This window comes from Punica granatum, chromosome 7 (genome assembly GCF_007655135.1).
Source record: "Punica granatum isolate Tunisia-2019 chromosome 7, ASM765513v2, whole genome shotgun sequence".
NCBI lineage: Eukaryota > Viridiplantae > Streptophyta > Magnoliopsida > Myrtales > Lythraceae > Punica > Punica granatum.
The window spans coordinates 15177818-15201000 of record NC_045133.1 but is presented as its reverse complement, the minus strand read 5'-3'; the positions used below and the strand labels follow the sequence as shown (position 1 = coordinate 15201000).

The window sequence follows — 23183 nt, the reverse complement described above, 5'->3', positions numbered from 1 at the left end:
TCACCCACTCTTGCCTTTTCCTCTCTAGATTTTCTCCTCAAAGTTCCTAAGAAACTAAGCAATTCAATCACAAGAGTAAAATCACTTGATCAGCCCAAAGCACTTATAATCACTGATTTCAAAAGTGAGTCAAATTTAGGAGCCAAACCTAGACGAGAAAGGAAGTAATGTGGTAAAGGAATTTAAGAAAACAAATGAGATGGACAAGGAAGATTTCCGGGATTAAGGAAACAAGAAATTTATGGAGACTATCTAAATGGAGGAAAGGAATGATTCTGAGAAACAAGAAAGGAATGTGATAGAAAAAAAAATTCAAATGAAAGGAAACAATATTAGATTTTCGAACCATGCCTTATATGCAATGGTTCACCAAGGTAAACAAGAATATCTAAAGGAAGGTAAAACAAGGATAATGGCAGATATGGAAGGAAATGAAATGAAACTTTTGGGATTCCCAACTTTTCTTGTATAGCAATGATATCTAAGGAAGTTTCTTCCACCCCAAAAGTAAATAATTCACCAACAATTGCTTTTTCCTTTCTTTCTTTTTTTTTCGTTCCTTTTATTTGTCTAACTTTTTTTTCTTCTCTTTTCCTTTTTTATATGTATTTTTTTTGTCGAATTTTCTTTTCATTTTTATTTTTTTCAGACCTTTTTGAAATGACAAGACGTAGTTCGACTATTTGCTGAACCCTAGGACAAGAACAATAATAAGAACGAAATAGGATAAGTGAAGCCTGGATTGGAGCCAAAGCTCTTATACCAAATGATGCGAACCTAGACGAACCTACCACGAAACTCAGCAACAATAGAATGAGATCAAACCCGGGATCGTCCAATGAAGGTTTCAAGGATAGCGAATATTGACATGATGACTATAAAGAGCCACAAATCAATATTATAAAACGTAATATTGACTCGCTAGTTAAGAGCTAGAAACCAATATTATAAATGTCGGGAATCATAAGTTATCACACTTACAATATTCGCAAAGTTACTGAAGAACAGTTTGGAGAAAATCTCTCTCAAAAAGATTGAAAACTAATATATCTTTCTCTATGGATGCCAAATGCCTATTTATAGAGAGATACTAGCAGATAACCTAAATTGGCTAATGGACTTGGCTAAAATAAATCCTAAGTGTAACAAGTCAAAAATGAAATAGGCCCAACTTATTGAAAGCAATTAATTATGTCATACAACAATAGTCTAAATTCAACCCTTCGAACTTGGATCATCTTATAGATAGACTTCTAGGATATTTACGGCTGTGGCTTGATGTTCCACATGCATCTCTCCCAAGAGCTCAACTTCTCCTCCGAGGACGTGCAATAATATCATGGCTTGTTCGATTTGCTTGACTCGTGCTCTTGTACTTGGTCCAACTAGCACATGCTTGTCCCAATGCTCAACTTCATGCCACACCCTATCATCCTAGGATCCTTCTTCATGCCCATGCAAAGGGTGCACCAGCTGGATCATATCACTACCACCCACCTATGAAAAAACTAAACTTTTGTGACTTTGGCTTTTTTGTTATTGGTTTTTTTACAGGTCTCGGCTCTTCGGTAGCAGTAGCTAGTTTGAACCAATCAAAAGAGTCTGGCTACTTTTTTTTTACTGTACTGCAGTCCATGGTTTGAACCGATCAAGATAGTCTGGCTTCTTTATTTTAATAGTGTCTAAGGATTTGGCTGTTTAGAGCTTGCCTGATTGATTTAGTCTAGAGGTTGTGATCTTACGAAGGGTTCTTATGCCGGGTACTAGTTCAAGACCCTACTTGGCTCTGCTCCTCAGTTTTCATATAGTAGTAGTCTCTAAATGGATTGCAACTACCTCCGCTTCTCGATTTTCACTAGAGTCCATACCGAGTGTAGTTGCAAGAGGTCGAGACAGAACTAGAGCAATTGGAAGAATCTCTGAAATTGTATTTGCGCTAACTTATCGTGCGTTCGTCACTTCGTATCTTTCCTTGTAGTGATCACGATGGATATGTTGTATTTTCTTTTTTCTTTGTAACTTCACTATTGGTCATTTTACCTTGTACTTATTTTTCATATTGTTCTGCCTAGAAATGACCAAGCCAATCTCTAGCTACCACGCATCGGCTAGGGAGCCGATTGTGCCAGGGTGCAGTCTCAAGAAAAGGCGAAATCATTAGTTGTCTTCACCGGCTTATAGCGAAGCGTCCCTGAGGTCCGTAGGTATAGGCGGCAGCTAGGTTTCGGTTTGATAGATGATTGAGTATGGTCGCATGCTTATTGGAGGTGTTCAAACGATGAAGTGGCTCTGAGGGTTAGACCACCGAAGTTCTCCTAACATGCGTGCGATGTATGCCTGAAGTGTGGGGGCAATGGGTGCCCGAGTAGCCGGCACCAGATCGCAACTGAGCGGCTAGAAGTAGTGTGGATTGAAAGTAGCCCAGCTAAGGTAGCCGAGATACAAGAAATGATTCCCAGCCCGGAAGCTGAGACGGGCGTAAAGAAGGAAATCAACTCTGAAGCAAATTGAAAGTGCGAACTAATCCTGCCCAGAAATGAGGAGCGGTGAAAGAGAATCGAAGAAGCTGAGGGCTCCAGTAGTAATTGAAAGGAACGGGTAGGTAATGTGCAATGGTGCGATCGCTTGTAATGTTAAAGCGCGTGTAATGTAGATATGAAAGGATGCACGAGCGGAAGAATGTAGTTAAGAGTGCTGGAAAGGTAGTATTGTGTATTGAGAATGCGGATAATGTAAATGTAATGTAAAGGTAAGAGGCGTTGGGTCGGTTTGTGTGTTTGACGCGGGAATATTTTACAATGAGTGCCTCTACTTGCTTTTATTGGGTCGGACCTAGGAGACTCAAATAAAGTAAGTTTCGGTCTTATTAATGGGAACTAGGAAACTATTAGCTAAGTTCCTTATCTACTTGCTAGAAACTAGGAAAGAAACATTATTCTAGCTAACATAGGAAAATTGCTTAATATTGATCAATCTAATTGGCAACATCTAATTAATTTCCAAAGATGTGAACAATCAACCAAAGCAACAATCAATGGCTGCCAAATCGAGATGTCAGCCTTGCCTTCTTGCCTTCACGCGCACGTTCAACTCATATAGGAAAAGATTTTCAGACTTTCCTTGTGTGAGCTAACTTCTTTCATTTCTAGCTGTTCCCATGTCCAATTGGCTTTGCTAAGGAAATGTTCCCCAGTTGTCATGTAGAACCGCCAACTTTGTATGTGAATGTATCCTGATACAAGTGCGGGTATTGTCTTGGAAAGCATCGAGATCCTTTCCTTGTGAGGGCTATTAGCCATGTGCCCATAGCTACTCGTAATCTGATCAGCCCGGCTAAGAAATTTTCCTGATTTTCTTCTTGAATTGCCACTCCGCCACTGCTATCCATGCAGGTTGTGCCGTAGTATCCCGGATGAGGTCAAGAATTCGATCTTGGGCCGCCTCCTTACTTGGGCTGCATTGTCCATCCAATATGTCGCATCGTGTCGTGGACAACTAGTTAGGCCCAAAATGACCAATGAAGCTCGAACATAAGTCGGTCACGGACATCTAGTGCAGGTATTGTCTTGAAAAGCATCGAGATCCTTTCCTTGTGAGGGCTATTAGCCATGTGCCCTCAGCTACTCGTAATCTGATCAGCTTGGCTAGGAAATTTTCCCGATTTCCTTCTTGAATTGCCGCTCCGCTACTGCTATCCATGCGGGTCGTGCCGTGGTATCCCGGATGGGGTCAAGAATTCGATCTTGGGCCGCCTCCTTACTTGGGCTTCTTTGTCCATCCAATATGTCGCGTCGTGTCATGGACATCTAGTTAGGCCCAAAATGACCAATGAAGCTCGAACATAAGTCGGTCACGGGCTCCACAACCTATGCTAGATGCAAAAATTGGGTGTAAACACATATCAATGGACATTCAGTGATTGAACACGAAAAAAAGAAGGCAGATAGATAGAGAGGTAGGTAATAGATAGATAGAATTCATTGTACAATCACTGAAAATAAGAGAACCATAAACTTACTTTTAGTTTAATATTCACTCAAAATCCATTTATTACCGGATGTTTGTGTACTTCTAGTATGGACTTCATTTTATGTTCAACAAAAGTTCGTAAAAAATTTGGTCTTTGCACTTCATCTCACGCAGAGTTTCTTATTATTATATATTATGAGTATATAAACATGTAAAAATGCTAAATTCTCCTAATTAGTGGGCTTAAATATCCTTCTAATTCAAAATTTCACTTACATCACATTATTAAATAGCTCTTTTATATTGTGTAATTACAATTCATGCGATTTTGAGTGAAATTTTGAATTATGAGGATTATTAGGTTGATTACTAGGAGCATATAGCAACACAAATTTATACATACATATATATATATATATAAAAAGTTGTATCCTACTCTATTAAATACGGTAGAATAGTAAATGTCTCTATTAAGTTGGGGCATAATAGTAAATGTATTGATGAATTAGTATGTTGAATAGAAATTGAATAATATTACTTATTATTGTAATCAAAGAGAAATAAATATTAAAGAACAATTACAATAATTTATTGTCATTTTATAAGCAACTGCTATTTTGTAATTAAATAAATAAATATAATTTCAAAGCAATTAAGATTTATTAAACTTTACTTAATTAATTTTAAAAATCATTATTAGTATTATAAAATTTAAATTAAGTAAATATCTCATCGACATTATTAGTTATTTTATCTAAAGTAGTCATTTTATCCAAAGTTATTCAAATTTACAAAACTTAATATATGAAATATGAGTGAGAAAAAAACAATTACAAATACTTAATGTTAAAAATTTTATAGACGCTATGATTATTAATCTTTATTTCATTGACTAAAGCTAGAAATTTTGTATTTTTTGGATTTTATAATTATTTTCTTATAAATTCAATTGATAATTGAGATCATGTCTATCAAATATTTTACTTTAATTATTTGCTCATGAACTCTTGAATTAATATTATCTAGATTGATTATGAAATTTATCGTATTAAAGTTTATATAGTATAAAACCGTATCAATCAATATTATTAATTATCTTAAATATCTAATATTTTGTATTTTTTTTTACAAAATCAGTGCAATGCACTGGTTCAGTAGTCTAGTAAAATATATTTAGGTAACAATTTTCATAAATTCAATATACAAAATATTAACTAAAATCTATAATTACTCCCACCCAAAAGCGATAGTAACACAAAACTAATTAAAATAAATCATTCTTCCTCCATTTAATGTATACATATAGCCAATAAGTACATCCACATAGTTTTGTTGAAGATTTCATTCTAGAGATTAGAAGGAAACTAATTATAGACTTGATTTGATCTCCTCATCTTCAAAACGTAACGCTCGGGACCTTGCAGGATCCACGACCTGCTCGAAAAATAATTCAATGCTATGTCAGATAAATGAAATTGCTTCAAATATCAGCATATATTTGCACTATTATTTTTTCCTGCTCGGGAACTTGTACCCAAAGACTACCTATAAAACGTTCTAAGACAGTGCCAGAAGCTCATCCAGCGTCACAGTTTTTCATCAAGCGTGTCTCTCACAGAGGGATTAAGCGGGATGAATTGCAAACGAAATCAAAAGACTCATGTGCAAACAGGATGGATTTATAATTTTATAAGGATGACTAAAGTGGCAAACCTAAAGGATGGGGTGTAAATTGCGAATTGAAAATTCATTGGGCAGAATGGATGATTAATCAAATTTGAGGTGCAAAAAGGCAATTTACTAAGAAAATATTAGGGAAAGATAAAAAAAAATTCAATTTCAACTTTGAATAACTTTTATTTTCCCCTCGAGGAAGTCTTGTGTGTGAAGAGTATATGGCACATAGCATATGTCACTAGTTAATAATAGTTTTGACACATGAATAAACTTGTCACAAAATTTTAGAGGGTAAAAATAAAATAAATGCATTATGATTTATCAAAAAGAAAAATAAATGCATTATGGAACCAAAATGCTATCGATCGACTCTAGTGTAATTTGTTATGGAAAAAAAATCAAAAAATTCCATTTGAGAAGAAAGTTTTATTGAAGATGTATCGTCCTTCAAAATCCGAGAACAAATGTAATACAATGGTGATCATATCTTATCAGATAGAGGAAGAAAAGATAGAGAAAGAAAGTACTGATCTAATTATTACATAGTGGATTACTATTTTGCTTATTCCAAAAATCTTATTAATTATTTTTTACCATATCATCGCGATCTATCTCGATGCTCAAGAAAGAAAAAGAAAGAGAACCAAGGAAGATACACTCAAAGAGATCAAGAAAAGACTCACTTGGATTTGAAGTGGTCTGCTCAGCAAGTCCATTGAAATAGCAAGTGGCCCCCTGACTCCTGAACCGAGCCCAGAACGAGCTGAACGCGTAGCTCGCCCGCAGATATTCTGAAACTGGCTCTTGGCACTCCCCTCCTGGCATAAGTGCATCGCACGTCCCATTCCCACTTGCGCAGGCATACTCTATCGCTAACCTGAGCTCCGTCAAGTTTGCTTCCCTAGCTACCACACACCACAACTCCCCCTTGCATGGTTCGTTATTGGTGGGCAATGGCAACGATTTGTACTGGGAAATTGGCCTCTTTCCTGTGAGATCGATTTCGTAAATGGACGTTCCATTTGGATGCAGTAGTCCCCAGTGCCGCTCCGACCCTGGACCTGTTTTTTGGTCCTCATCGTACAGAGAGAAGATGAATGTCGGAATGTTGACCCCGGGCCGTGCTGGTGTCCCACTTGGTGGCTTGGCTGTCAATTTCTTGATCAGGTTACGGTTATAGATTGCGGCATTATGCACATTGACTCCTGACTGGTCAAGGTCCCCGCCGTTTGGCCATCCTGTTTCAGCTATCACAAGCGGGATCTTCTCATAGCCAAGCTTAGACATTGCAAATGTTATGGAATCGAGCATTTGGTCAAGCAAATTGGTGTAGACTAATCTGCTTCCAGGGTCGGTGTACCTGAAATAGAATGTAATGATGCATGATTTGTAATAAATAAGAGATTGATAAATACTTAATTCAATCGGAACGATGATATATTTCTGTTCATTACTAACGTGTAATTCCCTTGAAGGAGCGCAAAATCAAGGTCTATGTTGGTGGGGTCGCCGGACCACGGGAAGTAGGGGTACACATCCACGAAGAAGTGCGATCTCGTTCCATTCAAGAACCGGAGCAGAGGTTCCATTACAGACTCGGAAATATCAGACCGGAACTTCGCGCTCGAAGGTGGAAAAGTCGACTCCACCACATCCATTGCCAGTGGAGTGCTGACCTTGATGGTGCGGATACCTTTCGCCCTAAGGGAAGCTCTAATCCTTCTCATTGCAGGCACAAGGTCCCGCCACAATTCACGGTCTTGGTCCAAAGTGGAGCTCAGGACTTCATTCCCCACAAGGATGAAAGAGATAATTGTATCGGGGTAGTACAGGAGGACATTGTTCCGGACCCATTCATCAGCTATCGCCTGGCTCGAACCGATTCCTGAGATTTCATGGTTTTGGACCATAATGGAAGCCTGGAGCTTTGTCCCTGATAACAAATTCAGGACTTCAGGGTTGGCATCATAGAGCTTTACCCTGCTGAACTTCATCGATTGGATGAGCTCAATGGATCGGGCTGGTGATGGCAGATTATTTCCAAGCATCCCGTAGTTTACGCCAATCTTGTTCGGGATTTCAGCCACTATGTATTTCATTTGTGAACAACAAGATCTATTAATTAGAGCAGCTCAAGGAAGATGATATAAGAAATGAAAGCTTTGTCTGAATTAATGGAAACTTACTTGAGAGGCCGAAGAGGGAGAGGAGAAAGAGAGCAACAAGAGTCTCCATTAGATTACAGAATGACATGATTTATCGATCCGCTGGAGTTTGCTTTATCGCGAGAGGAGCTTCTGTATACGACGATGATCGATCGTCATGAAAGACTACCATTTATGAACTGGTTTTGAGAATAAGTTGTACTTTAGCTGAATCATCACCTTGGTGAGGCTCACAATAGAAAAAATTCTTTGGTGTTATAAAACGAATTTTAAAGGGAAAAAGGCATCGTGCATGGATCAAAGTCGGAGACATATATTTATATAACAAAATTGTATGTCGTTTCGATTATAAGACATCTATTGCCATTGGCACAAATGAATGAGAAATAAAGGGAAATCGGAAATCCTACAAATGATAATTGATCTCGAATCTCTTAATTTCTAGGTAGAACGTATGCCATTCTATTATATCATCGTTCTCGAAATTTATGTTCGTTTGATTTAACAAATTGGAGATAAGCACCACAAACCCAATAATGGAAAATAAAAGAGAAAAATGACTCTCGTCTCTTTGGCATTCCAAGCAAGAAAGGTAGCTAAGGAAAAAAAGTTAAAGAAGTTCGAGAAGTTGGGACATCAACAAGACTGTGGGCTTAATAAAGTGAATGCATGCACTTCCATTCACTTGATAAATTAGTCCTTTTCATTGATTCTTTTTCAATTGTTTCGGGGAAATTTCTTATCCTTGTGCCCTGTATTTATAAGGCAGGAAAACATGTTTCGAAGTTTCGAATTGGATATTCAGCCTAAAGAAAAAATTTAATTGGATAGTTCAATACTTAAAATAATATTAAATAATCTTATCTCATAATGACATAATAGAAAAATAAGTAAGTTTTTACAGTATAATGGTCGTCTTCTCATACCACATGGTTATACATAATATCATTGTAAAGAAGAGTCGTCCCTTATTTATTCCATTCTTGTGTGGAGTAATTTTTGTCAAGGAAAATGCATTCTAGAAAATTTAAAGTTGATTTCATGTCATTTGATAGTGAATTCCCATACAGGCATTTGTTTTGTGAGTTTTGGATACTTATTTAATTTAAATTTCTTTTTAGTGGAAGCTAAGGACAAATCATTTTTTTTCCCTGAATATTCATATTAGCACCAAATTCCAATTGTGTAAGGCCGGGACTATTTCAACAGTCAATTGAAGTCAATTGAAGCTGATCGACTAGGTCACCCTTTTTTTTTCTAACCATTCGAGTAATTATTATAATTGTTTGTCGTTGTAAAATTCTTTTTGTTCTTTTTCACCACACCATTGTAAGGTAAATGTCAAGTCGGACCATTTAAAATTTTCTTCTTTAATTGATTAATTGAATTTAAAGGGCAAGATATGGTAATAAAGTTTGGAGTTACTCTAGTCTCCAGCCAATAATAGAGTTTTCAGATAAAACGTTAACATTAATTTCAGAATTAATTGAGTTTCATAGACCGGGCCGTGGGATTATTATGGCCCAGGCCTGCTGGCAGTAGGCACAAATGAAAGCTTATCTTCTTGCCAATCGGGGCCGAAATGTGATTTTGCCGGCCATTCGAAGAAAGTAGAAGCCAGAAGCCGAAATGGATAGATCATAATAAAAGAAAAACGGTGAACTAAATAAACTGGGTTCATATTGGAGGCTTTCCGAGCCCCCATCAAGCACCTAGATGATGGAAATCGGGACACCATCCACCTTATCATTGTTGCTGGTGAGTGGCGGGCTAAGCGGCATGTCAATCATTTAACAAAAAAATTTAATGGAGGCGAACAACGTATGATAGGTGTGGATCATATATAAAACGTTGTGACCTTACATAAATAAAATACGTGTTAGATCTAACATAAGTCAAGAGGTACATGTTTCTCTGAGTCATTTATCAAAGACCAGATAAAACTCTAAGGTACATATTTAGAAAATGTAGACTTTGTTCAACTTTTTATTAATGTTTACTAAGAAAATGACAACATACTTGCATCGGGTCAATTACACAGATGGTACAAAATTTTTTACAAATGTAATACTCTGGTACAAAATTAAAAATTTAACAATCAAGTGCAAATTTTTATCATTTTGTAACAATATTGTATATTTCGTCAACTTAATGCTGTCGACATCAATGGTTGCAGATGTGGCTTCTTGCGTAGCTATTGACTCATCAAACATTGTTTATGTGGCTCCTACTTGGCGTTGACATGTCATTTTGAATTAAAAATAAATAAAATAAAATACAAAATGAAACCAAAACAATAAATATGAAAAACTAAAAATATAACAAAAATATTAAAAATAAATGAAAAATAAAAACAAAGTTTTTAAAATTGAAATTAAATAAGTAAAACTAGATTATTAAAAATAAAATAATTAAAACTAAACCTAAATTAACAAATAAAAACATAGAAATTAAAAAAGTGAAATTAAAAAAAGAATATCTTATATTTTTCTCATCCAAAAAATAAAAAAAAAGCCTGAAATTTTAACGAAAGAAAGAGAGAGAGAGAGAATAATGATCAGAGATGGTTGAAAAGGTGCTCCTGTCGGCCACCACCCCCTACCGAAGTTGCGGGGGCTGGCTTAGACCCTAATGCAAATCGTAGCTCGACTTTAAAGGATTCAGTTCAAGTTCCAATTAGGGATCTAGTTCAAGTTCCAACTAAGGATCCAGTTCAAGTTCCAATTTGATCGGTTACGCGGGCATATGCAAAGAAGTTTAAAGATGAACTCAACGGCCTGATTCAAGAGGTTTGGGCTCAAGCAAATTCGTGGAGGCCCATTGGACATGAACCACGTGATCAACAAAGATCCATCAACATGATTCAAGTTATAGAAGATTCCGGACAAGGCTAAATTTAGCAAGTGTTTAAGGAAGCTTCTAGAATATTTGATGATCAAGAGAAGATATTATCATATTTGTTTAAAGTTTAAATCTCATGGAGATATTCTAGGGATATTTAGATTTCATATCTTTATAGATTATGTCATATCTTTATAGATATTCTAGGTTTTATTTTCCTTATCTTTAGGAAGAGATATGGTCAGATTAGGATTAGTTTATGTCTATATATATTCATCTTAGTCAAGTTTTTTAAAAAAATGAACATTCAGAAAATTGTGAAAGTATTCTCTTTGGTTCTTGAAGAACTAATTTGAACTTATCGGAAGTTTCCATGGCGTTCATCAACGACTTATCAAACGGCTTTCCACTACCGTTTGTGGCGTCTTCATCGACTTATCAAACGGCTTTCCATCACCGTTTGTGGCGTCTTCCTATATACCGAGGTTCTTGTTTCGCAATAAACAACGAGGTTGATGTCAGTTATACCAAGGTTCTTGTTTATGTTGTAAACAATGGGTCGAGAGTTTGTCAATCAAATCTGATCGTTGAACAATCTTGGGTTCCTTTAGTTATCGGGTCTCGTCATTCTTGGCGGGAATCCCATCATTTGGTATCAAAGCATTAGGCTCCAAATCAGGTTTTCGTTTCAATTTGCTGAGCTTCGTTTCGTCAAGTTTGTTCTTTCTAGATTGTTATTAGTCAAAAAAAAATCGGCCAAAAAAAAATATAAGAGCTGGAAAAAAAAAACGAAAAAACGAAAGAAAAGAAAGAAGTTGTAGTGGATTTGATCCAAATTCTTTGCATCAAACCATTCTAAAGTTGTTATTTCCCTTTCTTTGTGATCTACATTGATTCTGTTCCCAGAATTACATATAACATTCTGATATATATTTTATCCTTTATAGTAGTTGCCTTCTCTCTTGTTTCCTTTCTTCCTTAAATTTCCTTCGACCATTAATTTTCCTTGGGAAGTTCTTGGTGCATTGCTGCTGGAAATTTTGGAGAATTGTTCATTTAGTTTCAAAAGAACTGAAAGAGAATTATCAAGTGGAAAAAGGCACATTTGTTTGAGTGAAAACACGAGTGTAGAGTGATTCACATTCTTGAGTGTAAACACGTAAGGGAGAGAATTATGAGGTCCTTTCTTTCGAACTTTATTTTGCAGTAATCATGTCTCACAACAGTTCTAAGAGTATTCCCGAATATGCTACGGAATTGACTGATTCGAAAATACTTATAGATGCCATGATGAGTGAGATGAGGCGTGTGATGAGGTTGGAGTTTGAGCAGGTTCATGAACGGATTGATCTGATGGAGAATAAACGTGTGGAGCAGCCACGAAACGCTCATAATGCATGTAGGAGGAAAAGAGTTCAACCGAGGGAAGTGAGGGTTGAAGATGAAGAGAATTATGGGGCTAGTTTTGATGAAGAAGATGATCAAGATTCGGTTGTTAGTAATAGGAGACATGGAGGGCGGTTTAGAGAAGATAGGAATCGGGAAGATAATAACTTGGGTAGTATTAAGATGAAAATCTCATCGTTCCAAGGAAAGAGTGATCCCGAAGCATACCTTGAGTGGGAGAAAAAGGTGGAGTTTGTATTTGATTGTTATAGTTATTCTGAGCTGAAGAAAGTCAGATTGGCAGCAATTGAATTCTCTGATTATTCAATTATCTGGTGGGATCAATTGGTGATAAATAGGTGAAGAAATAGAGAGCCACCTATAGATACGTAGGAGGAAATGAAAAGGGTGATGAGGAAGCGATTTGTTCCTAATTATTACTACCGGGAGCTATATAATAAGTTACAAAGTCTTAGGCAAGGTAACCGGAGTGTAGAGGAATATTTTAAGGAGATGGAAGTGGCCATGATTAGAGCAAATGTAGAGGAGGATCGGGAGGCTACTATGGCAAGATTTTTGGCTGGATTGAACTGGGAAATTCAAAATGCCGTGGAATTACAACATTATGTGAAGTTGGAGGATATGGTGCACATGGCCATCAAGATTGAGAACAAATTCAAGAGGAGAGGCAATACACGTACAAGTCAAAGTCCAAGCACATTCACTTGGAAACTGAATCAGTGGAAGAAAGATGAGAAGCAATCCACGTCGAAGTCGAAAATCGAGCAAAATCAAGATGCAACCAGCCACGTTCCTCAAGGTAAAACTGACATTTCTACCTCCAGGAATCGTGGCATTAAGTGTTTTACATGCCAAGGCAGGGGACACATAGCAAGTCAATGCTCGAACAAGCGGGTCATGGTGATGCGAGACAATGGTGACATTGTGACTGACACTGAAGATTTCGACACCGATGACATGCCCCCATTGGAGGACGTTCCCGAGGAAGAATATTTAGCTCCAGATGCATTAACATTGGTGGCAATGAGAGCATTGAGCTTGCAAACAAAAGGAGTGGAAGAAGTGCAGCAGGAGAACATCTTTCACACTAGGTGCTACATCAAAGATAAGGTATGTAGTGTGATTATTGATGGTGGTAGTTGTACTAATGTCGCAAGCGCAACAATGGTGGAAAAATTGAGACTGCCCATGTTGAAACACCCTAGGCCGTACAGGCTGCAATGGTTGAATGATAGTGGTGAGATAAGGGTGAACAAGCAAGTGTTAGTTGCATTTCGAATTGGTAAATACGAAGATGAAGTGTTGTGTGATGTAGTACCGATGCAAGCAGGACACTTGTTGTTAGGGCGTTCATGGCAGTTTGATAGGCACGTGAAGCATGACGGCTTTACGAACAAATATTCATTTGTACTTAATCAACGATCGATCACTCTTGTACCATTGACACTGCAGCAAGTATATGAGGATCAAGTGAGATTGCAAAAAGAGAGTGATCAAAAGAAAGAGAGTGAACAGAAGAAAAGGAGTGAAAATCAGAGAGGCCGAGAAAAAATGAGAGAAAAAGAAAATCAAAATTCGGCTATTGAGAGAAAATCAGAGAGAAAACAAAAGAATTTCTATGCAAAAATGAGTGAAATTAAGTGAGCAATGTTTTCAAATCAGCCGATGATTGTACTTTTGTACAAAGAGGCATTTTTCAACACTAACGAACTTGACATCGTTCTACCTAACTCTGTTGTTTCTCTTTTGCAGGAGTATGAAGATGTCTTTCCCGATGAAACACCACATGGGTTACCTCTAATCCGAGGGATTGAACATCAAATTGATTTTGTTCCCAGTTCAATAATTCCAAACCGACCAGCCTATAGGAGCAATCTTGAGGAGACAAAGGAGCTTTAACGGCAGGTAAGTGAGTTGTTCGAGAAAGGGTACGTGAGGGAGAGCATGAGTCCATGCGCCGTTCCTTATACTTGTACCTAAGAAGGATGGGACGTGGAGAATGTGCATTGATTGCCGAGCAATCAACAACATAACGGTAAAGTATCGTCATCTTATTCCTCGCTTAGATGATATGTTAGATGAGCTACATGGTTCTTGTGTATTTTCTAAAATTGATTTAAAGAGTGGTTATCATCAGATTGGAATGAAAGAAGGAGATGAATGGAAAACTGCCTTTAAAACAAAATACGGTTTGTATGAATAGTTAGTTATGCATTTTGGTTTGACTAATGCTCCAAGCACTTTTATGAGACTTATGAATCATGTTTTGGGTGCATTTATAAGTAGATTTGTTGTTGTCTACTTTGATGATATACTCGTTTACAGCAAAAACTTAGATGATCATAAGGTACATTTGAAATCTGTTTTAGATGTTCTTAGGAAGGAAAAGTTATTTGATAATTTGAAGAAGTGTACTTTTTGCATCGATAAGCTTGTATTTTTGGGATTTGTTGTTAGTGCACAAGGTATACAGGTTGATGAAGAGAAGGTACGTGCAATCCAAGACTGGTCCAGTCTCACAAGTGTAAGTAATGTTCGCAGTTTTCATAGACTTGCTAGTTTTTACAAGTGGTTCGTGAAGAACTTTAGTAGTATAGTCGCACCACTTACTGAAGTGATCAAGAAGAACATGGGATTTAGATGGGGAGAAGAATAAGAGAAGGCGTTTCAGTTAATCAAAGAGAAGTTGACCAATGCTCCTTTATTATCTTTACCTAACTTTTCTAAAACTTTTGAAATTGAATGTGATGTTTAAGGTGTTGGTATAGGTGAAATTCTCACACAGGAAGGACGACCAATTGCTTACTTCCACGAAAAACTAAGCGGGGCAATCCGAAACTATCCAACTTATGATAAGGAGCAATATGCAAAACACGCCAACAAGGGGCGTCATAAGATGATTTTTCAACCCTGAGATTAGGTTTGGTTGCATATGAGGAAAGAGAGATTTCCGGTGCAAAGACGTTCCAAATTACTTCCAAGAGGGAATGATCCTTCTCAATTCCTAGAGCGCATCACTGACAACGCTTACAAACTAAACTTACCTGGTGAGTACAATATAAGTGCTACTTTTAATGTCTCTGATTTGCTTCCTTTTGATGTAGGTGATGATTTGAGGACAAATTCTTTTCAAGAGGAGGGGAATGATGCAAATCATAACTCGACTTCAAGGGATCCAGTTCAAGTTCCAATTAAGGATCCAATTCAAGTTCCAACTAAGGATCCAGTTCAAGTTCCAATTGGACCGGTTACGCGGGCACGTGCAAAGAAGTTTAAAGATGAACTCAACGGCCTGATTCAAGAGGTTTGGGCTCAAGCAAATTCGTGGAGGCCCATTGGACATGAACCACGTGATCAACAAAGATCCATCAACATGATTCAAGTTATAGAAGATTCAGGACAAGGCTAAATTTAGCAAGTGTTTGAGGAAACTTCTAGAATATTTGATGATCAAGAGAAGATATTATCATATTTGTTTAAAATTTAAATCTCATGGAGATATTATAGGGATATTTAGATTTCATATCTTTATAGATTATGTCATATCTTTATAGATATTCTAGGTTTTATTTTCCTTATCTTTAGGAAGAGATATGGTCAGATTAGGATTAGTTTATGTCTATATATATTCATCTTAGTCAAGTTTTTTAAAAAAATGAACATTCAGAAAATTGTGAAAGTATTCTCTTTGGTTCTTGAAGAACTAATTTGAACTTATCGGAAGTTTCCATGGCGTTCATCAACGACTTATCAAACGGCTTTCCACCACCGTTTGTGGCGTCTTCATCGACTTATCAAACGGCTTTCCATCACCGTTTGTGGCGTCTTCCTATATACCGAGGTTCTTGTTTCGCAATAAACAACGAGGTTGATGTCAGTTATACCAAGGTTCTTGTTTATGTTGTAAACAATGGGTCGAGAGTTTGTCAATCAAATCTGATCGTTGAACAATCTTGGGTTCCTTTAGTTATCGGGTCTCGTCATTCTTGGCGGGAATCCCATCAGACCCCGCCAACGACCTTCATTAGAGTTGTGGTGTTCGTCGACGCGCAGGCAACCCTACTTCCATATCAATCGGGGGGGCGCGCCCTCACTAGACACTACCTTAACGGATGTCGCTAGCCGGTTTGAGTCTGCCGGCAACCTTTGTCAAGGGTGGCGGCATCCTAAGGGCCGCCCCATCCCCCTCACAATTGAGATCTCTTTGTGATGGGGGTGGAAGCGCCCTCGTCGGCCACCTTTCCCTGATCAAGATTATCGGTGGGGTCTACCACATCCTTGATTACTGTTATCTCTCTATCTTCTTTTTTTTGTTTATTAATTTCAGTTTTTTTAATTTTCTGATAAAAATATAAAATTTTATTTTATTTTAATTTTAGTATTTATTTATTTATTTTTATTTATTTTATATTATATTTTTAAGTTACTTATAGTTTTAATTGTTTTGTAATTTCTAATTTGATTTATTTATTTTTAATTTTGAAAATTTTTATTTTATATTTATTTTTAATATATTTTTAGTTTTTCATATTTATTGTTTTGGTTTCATTTTGTATTTTATTTATTTATTTTTAATTTAAAATGACATGTCAATTAGACGCAAGAGCCACATAACAAGGTTTGACACGTCAATAGTCACGCATGAAGCCATATCAACAACCATTGACATCGTTACTCTCAAGTTAACGGAATGCACAATATTGTTGCTAAGTGAAAAAAATTTGCACTTGATTGTTACAAATTTTTAATTTCGTACCGAAGTGTTAAACTTGTAAAAAAGTTTGTAACATCTATGTAATTTACTCTACTTTTATCACCATTGATAACTTTGTTTGAATGTTTATAGAGAATATGAAAACATTCTTCTTTTTCGATCATCAAAAATTGTGAGAGATATCGTCTCACAATTTCGGGGAGATCGAACGTTACAAGTTATTGTCCCTTCTCATTGGATGCTCACTTGCATTTTGAATGTATTTCTATTAAATAAGTGTAGTTGCAACGGGGGAGATTAGGAGTTAATGCTGGAAGATTTTTATTCATCTATCTTCATTAAATGCCTTTACCATTTTTAAAATTCTCTTTTCCCCATTATAATTGGGAAATAGCTAGTTTTATCTTCATTTTGAAAGAATTTCTATTTTTATAAGGACTATATAAAGCTCTATTTCTCATCAGAATGAGAACTATTGAATATTGAATGAAATTTTCTTGAGCAATTTCTATTTTTCTTATTCAAACAATTTGATTATTTAGTGCGAAAATTCTCGATTATTATCATCCTCAGTGGCAAATTCAGGACCCAAGGATCAGTGGGTGCAAATTATATGACCTAAATATTATCTATTTTTTAGTGACATATAAAAATTTAACGGTTAGAATAATAACTGATTTTCTAATAATATTTTGTTATAGTAAAACCTCAAATGATAATTAAAAAATTAAAAAATGTAAAAATAATAATAATTCACAATTGCTTTGCATTATTTCATATATTCAAGGTCCTTGTATACGAATCATCTCATTTCAAATACTGTCAAATACACTTTCTCAGTAAAAGTAAGTAAAATAATTATTTTTTTATCATTTTCTATTTAAATTTGCAATTTATCTTCACGTTTGTTAAAAAAAATATGTATAATTGTTTAGTGACGGACAAACAGATAAAAATAAGTGTCATTTGATTTAATCTAGTTTTTTTGAGGTACTTCACTGTACAAGCAGATAGAAATAATAAAGTTAAATTTAATGGTATATAATAAACCAAATTAACAGTGAGAGTATAAAACTTGATTTAGAAGAGATAGCATAGGCATATAATTAGGAGTCCTTCTCAAAGAGTTTTAAAGAACTTAAGATTTTCCCCTTTTTGTTGTAAAACATCATAGAAGGGATTGGGAGAAGGGGATAAAAGATAGTCCTAGGTTCTCAATAGATAATTGAACATTTCTGTATTTGACAACATAGTCTGACCTTTTTGGCATCTGAAAGAGAAACAAGATACGAAGCGTTCAAAATTATATTTTTATCCTATTTAATTCAAAATTGCAAAAGCAAATAAAAAAAATGAAGACACAATATCAACTATTAATCTTAAATCATCAATAATCAAGTGGGATCAGTTGACCTCACTTTTTCTCATTTTGATCCGTCCTTACTCATCTTTGAATATGGCGTATCAAATAATTATTCTTACTTGTGGCGATTCATCTTATTAAGTGAATCTAATTGGTTTTACCTTCTACACTTCTTCCCTAACCATTTCCCTATCCAGTCGAACCATGAACCGAAGGGGTATGTCTTATTCGACAACCGCTCCGGGTTTGAAAATATTCACCATTGAAGGCCAACGCTTTCTTTGAGCTCAACAAACTTATTGACATGATCCAGACGAGTTTTGTTTTAAGGAAGAATGTTAAAAAATGAGAAATCTATTTTTTCGTTGAAGGCTTCCAGACTTCTCGGTAACTCCAGGTGTTAAAATATAGAAGATGAGACTTATTTATAGTCGTGTCTTTTTAGGGTTGTTTCGCATTTGCTTCATAACTTATAATTTCCATCTTTCAAATACAGATGCAATCTAGTTGTGATTAAACATAAAAGAAAACTTTTCATATTTGAAATCTCTCAGTAATCTTACTAGATCGTAAAAATTACAGAATTGAGTCAAATAAGTTTTTGATTTCGCTTCCATTATAAGTCAAAGAATTTTTTTTAATCAATTTCCTAAATTTTCGAAACTGGTTGGATTTCTTTGTTTTTTTCTTTTTTACCAATGGATTTTTTTATCAACTTTCTTCATTCATGAAAACGTATTATTTTCAGAGAAGGAAACACAAAAGAAGTGTACCCATTCGGGAAATTTTTGATTATACAGGGCTGAAACCAAACTTATTTCACATGAAAGCAAAATGTTTTTTATTCTTCCTTTCAAGCTAGAAAGCCAGAGGTTTATTACGCGAAAACAAAACCAGATCATCGCGGCACAAATTTTGGGAGAAGAAAGGAACGGCGGGGGACGCGCTTAACCGGCAAAGGGGGAAATGGATACTTCACCCATTTAATATTTTAATAATCTATTTTAGGAAGCTTATTCGATCGGTGGGCGGAATAAGTTCAAGATAACATAGTTGACTACAAAATAAACATAGTCAACTGAAGCAAAATGCATTCGACTATGCTATATTTCCAGTCGACTATATTATCCTGGATTGGTTCCGTCCTAAGACTGGATAAATTTCCTCTATATTATACATAAAAAAATCATATGATATCTAATCATGAACATGCCACATGTGTTCGCACACATTGAATTTTCAGTAGACGAACTTTATCTGTATTGCATGAATTCACAACCCCTTTAACGCATTTTGTGACAAGAATCAAGATGATATCCAGACGAGATTAATCTCAGGCAAAAGATTGAGAAATTCTATAACTTTTTTTGAAATATTATATATATATATATATATATATAAATGTGGATTTCACATGACAATTAGTCACAAAGATAAGTATAGTATATTTTGTTAAAAAGTTGATATTTCTATTTAAATGTGGAGTATTTTAAAATATATTAAAAAATTGAATCAAGCGCTATGCGTATGAATAAAAGCATTGACACCATTACTAATTGTCATATTATATTCAAGCAAAAAAAAAATTGTCACGTGATAAATTTACATATTATATTTACAAATAACTGATGGAAAGAAAGGGGGAGAGGGGAGGGAAACTAGGGAGTCTCCCGATCAGCCGTGACTGATGCGGAGGAACTACGAGAACAGCTAAGTGACGGCTCTCCGGTGGGCTCCCACTTCCCTTTGTTCCACAAAACCACACCTGTTTTTTTTCTCATCACCACTTTATTATATTTATTTATTTATTTGTTGGTTTTATTACGTATCACAAGCAATGAAATGTTTCTTCGTCAGAATAATCGGGGGTGTATGGATACCGAGTATACACGGAATCGGTCGGAATCTACCCGTTAGAATAGGGTTCGGGTAGTTCGTATTGAAAATAGGGTAGGGTTCGGATATTAAAATTATGAGCCGGTGAAAACAGATTCCGATTCCGATTCTTGCATACAGGGTACTCAAAACTGGAATTAGAACCGGTACTTGGACCAGATAATAATTTTCCTGATTATATTCAGATATATTTATCCATTTTACTTTACTATTATCCCCTCTCTGTCTCTCTCTTCTCTTGGTGGGAGCTTTGCATTCTTTATCACCGGCAGTTTTGGTCTGACGATGATATGTGTATCCTTGGTGGGGCCTGATCGTATTACAGATGTTTAGTTTTGTGGATGGATTGATGAGACATATTACTTTTTGTTATAGATGTATTGTAGATTTAATCTAAATCTATGTCGACATTATGTTATGCGTAATTACTGATTATAGATGAGATATTTTTGGTTTTATTTAGCGAGATAAAAAAATTGACAATTCCAACAAGGTATCTGGAACTTGTGGGATAATACAGGTTCCAGGTAGGTCCCGGTTTCATGACTCAACATGGTAGGGTCCGATTCCAAAATCTTGAAACTTGTTCTTTATAGGGTAGGGTCCAGGTATCGTGAAAAAAAGCAAGATACTCAAAACTGAACACCCCTAAGAATAATATTTCGTAACTGACAAAAAAGAAATACTTGTAACTACCAACAAAGTTATTTCCCTTTAAGCAAGATTTCATATTCGACTTTATAGGTGGAAAAAATCCTTGATTAAGAGGTATTTACCCCTTAGTGAGCCGATCCTGCTCGAATTGAATTAATCGAGAATCCGTTAGATTTTCATATACCTGAATACACACCGAAAAAAGTACTACTAACATAGGGCTCAATATGTGTTGTCCCATGATATTCTTCACTTTTTTTTAATTAATGTGGTGATGCGATTGTCCGATCCATCTAGTCAATGAGTCAAACGCAAGCCATTCATATTTAGCATGAAGAGTACACACAGGTAATATATTGAACTTGACCCAATTTCTTCCACCGTCGGAGCCTTTGCCTCCCCTTTCCATCCTTAGAAATTGACAATGGCAGATATAATGACAGGCCGAAAAGTGGAGTAGGGGGTGGGGCGGAACAAGAGCCAACTAATAACATCAGACATTAAGAACGAGTAATTATATGTCTTCGTGAGTCATTAATTTCAGGAAAGAGTAATATTTGACTTCCTTGCTTAGTAGATGCAGAACCGATTCTTCTATTGTCAAATACAAACTTTGTGTTGTCACTTTCCTTCTCTTCTTCTCAGCAAAAAAAAAAAGTGTGGAAGTTCTGTTGGCATCTCATCACACAGCAGGTTAGCAAATTATCATCATCATGTAATAATTTTTCTTTTATAAGTTCAAATATTATATAAATGTTATCACTAAACCATAATATGAAGACTTATCTCGGTTAATAGTAGGTATCCCAATTACCTTTTTTTTTCCCCCTTCTTTTGAAATACATATATGAATACTGAAAAAATAATTAATGTTTTGATAAACTTATATGACTTTGTTATTGAAGATGGTTATTGATAATGTTAGTACATCAAACAAATATTGGCTTGAAGACATTATACTTATGGAAGCTAGGACCACTAAGGAACTTTTCTTTTTCAGTAGAATGCTCAATTAGGATTTGAGATATTCCCGTCCCGTCCTTGTTGCATAATTTAGGTGGAGTTAAAGGCAGTTGTATCTTTTGTAGTGTACATATAGATTCAATGTTATCTTTGTTCCAAAATCATATTAACGTGTCATTTACTCATTGAAGCAGTTCAAATCGCTAAATCAACGATTGCTGGTATGCACTGGATATGTAGGTAGATGGCGGTCCTGTTTGGTCTTGTCGAAATAGGCTTGACCTATCTGAAAGGTGAGAAATTTTCATTCTAAGATCAACTATAGACATCAAAATTGAAAAGAAATATCTCATGAAAGAAAATATTAGATAAGATTAATATATATACTGTATTATACGACTTCCTAATCGAATATACTCGTAAATACTGTAGGTTGAAGTTCCATCTAATATTTGTTCGATAAGACGATGACAAAGACCGATATGTAACGGGATTATGTCTCCGGTCCTTCTTTATTTTCCCCTTCACACCAATAAGGAAATAAGAAAACCCGGCCAATGAATCGCGACACGTCAAAACATTCCTTTTTTTTTTCTCGGTGTGTTAAGAAGGTTTGGTTGGTTGGGAGGAGAAACCTGGGACTCCACCGCGATGGACATTGACACTCTATTTGGTTTCAGAATTAAAATCACAAAAATTTTAACTTTAACTTTAACTCAACACACTACACAATAAAAATACACATTTTCCAAGTAAAAAGTTTTAACTTTAACTTTAACTCAACACACTATACAATAAAAACACACGTTTCCCAAGTCAAATTTATAATCTCATCTCATTTGTCCTTTTCCACAATCAAAATCAAAGTTACTTTAATTTCGAAACCAAACGCACCGTGACATTTTGAAGCTCGCCATTATTTTTAGAGCTATAAGCTCTCTTTTTTTTGGCTAACCCAGGGTGTCCAAGTTTCGCCCGACTAATTCTCGAGGATCCGTGAACCCCCGGCGACATACGGAGCGGGTAATCACGTCAAAGACGCTCCGGTAGCTCCAAGGGATTTCGACCCCGGGATCGAGTGGATACTGGAGCTCCTCCTTAACTACTAGGCCAAATCCGTTTGAATTAGCTATAAGCTTTTGTTATTAGGTTAGGATCACCATCATCATCATAATCAACATCAGTAGTTCATTAAGTGGGTTTTTAATTAAAGAGGTGGGGGATTGTGAGATGGATGGGTCCATGGTCTAATTAGGTCTTTCTTCTTTTCTTTTGGGTTAGTTTAATCAAAGATTAGAGAATCTGTGAATATTTATTGTGGATCTAATCTCTGGTGGGCAGAGAAAGTGGGGTGTTAGTGGGAAGTCCTTTGTTTCTCCTTCGTAAATATAAATATATTCATATGTTCGTAGTTTCATATATATTTCGTTATTTTTATATGGCTGGGGAATGCATGTGGAAGCTTTCGTCTTTTAGTAAGTGGAATATTCAGAGGCTCTTCTTATTTTGGTCCTTTGCTTTATTTTTAATTTTT

General features: G+C 35.9%; 1 protein-coding gene across 1 annotated transcript; it reads right to left on the bottom strand.

Moving 5' to 3' along the window:
- Positions 1-5212: 5212 nt before the first annotated feature.
- LOC116214976 (probable glucan endo-1,3-beta-glucosidase A6) lies at positions 5213-7976 on the bottom strand. The gene is made up of 4 exons (XM_031550517.1): positions 7833-7976; positions 7105-7732; positions 6330-7006; positions 5213-5403 (listed from the first exon to the last, which is right to left on the bottom strand). Exons 1-4 carry the CDS (start codon positions 7897-7899, stop codon positions 5366-5368), a joined length of 1410 nt encoding a protein of 469 aa, XP_031406377.1. The 5' UTR covers positions 7900-7976; the 3' UTR covers positions 5213-5365.
- Positions 7977-23183: the final 15207 nt, after the last annotated feature.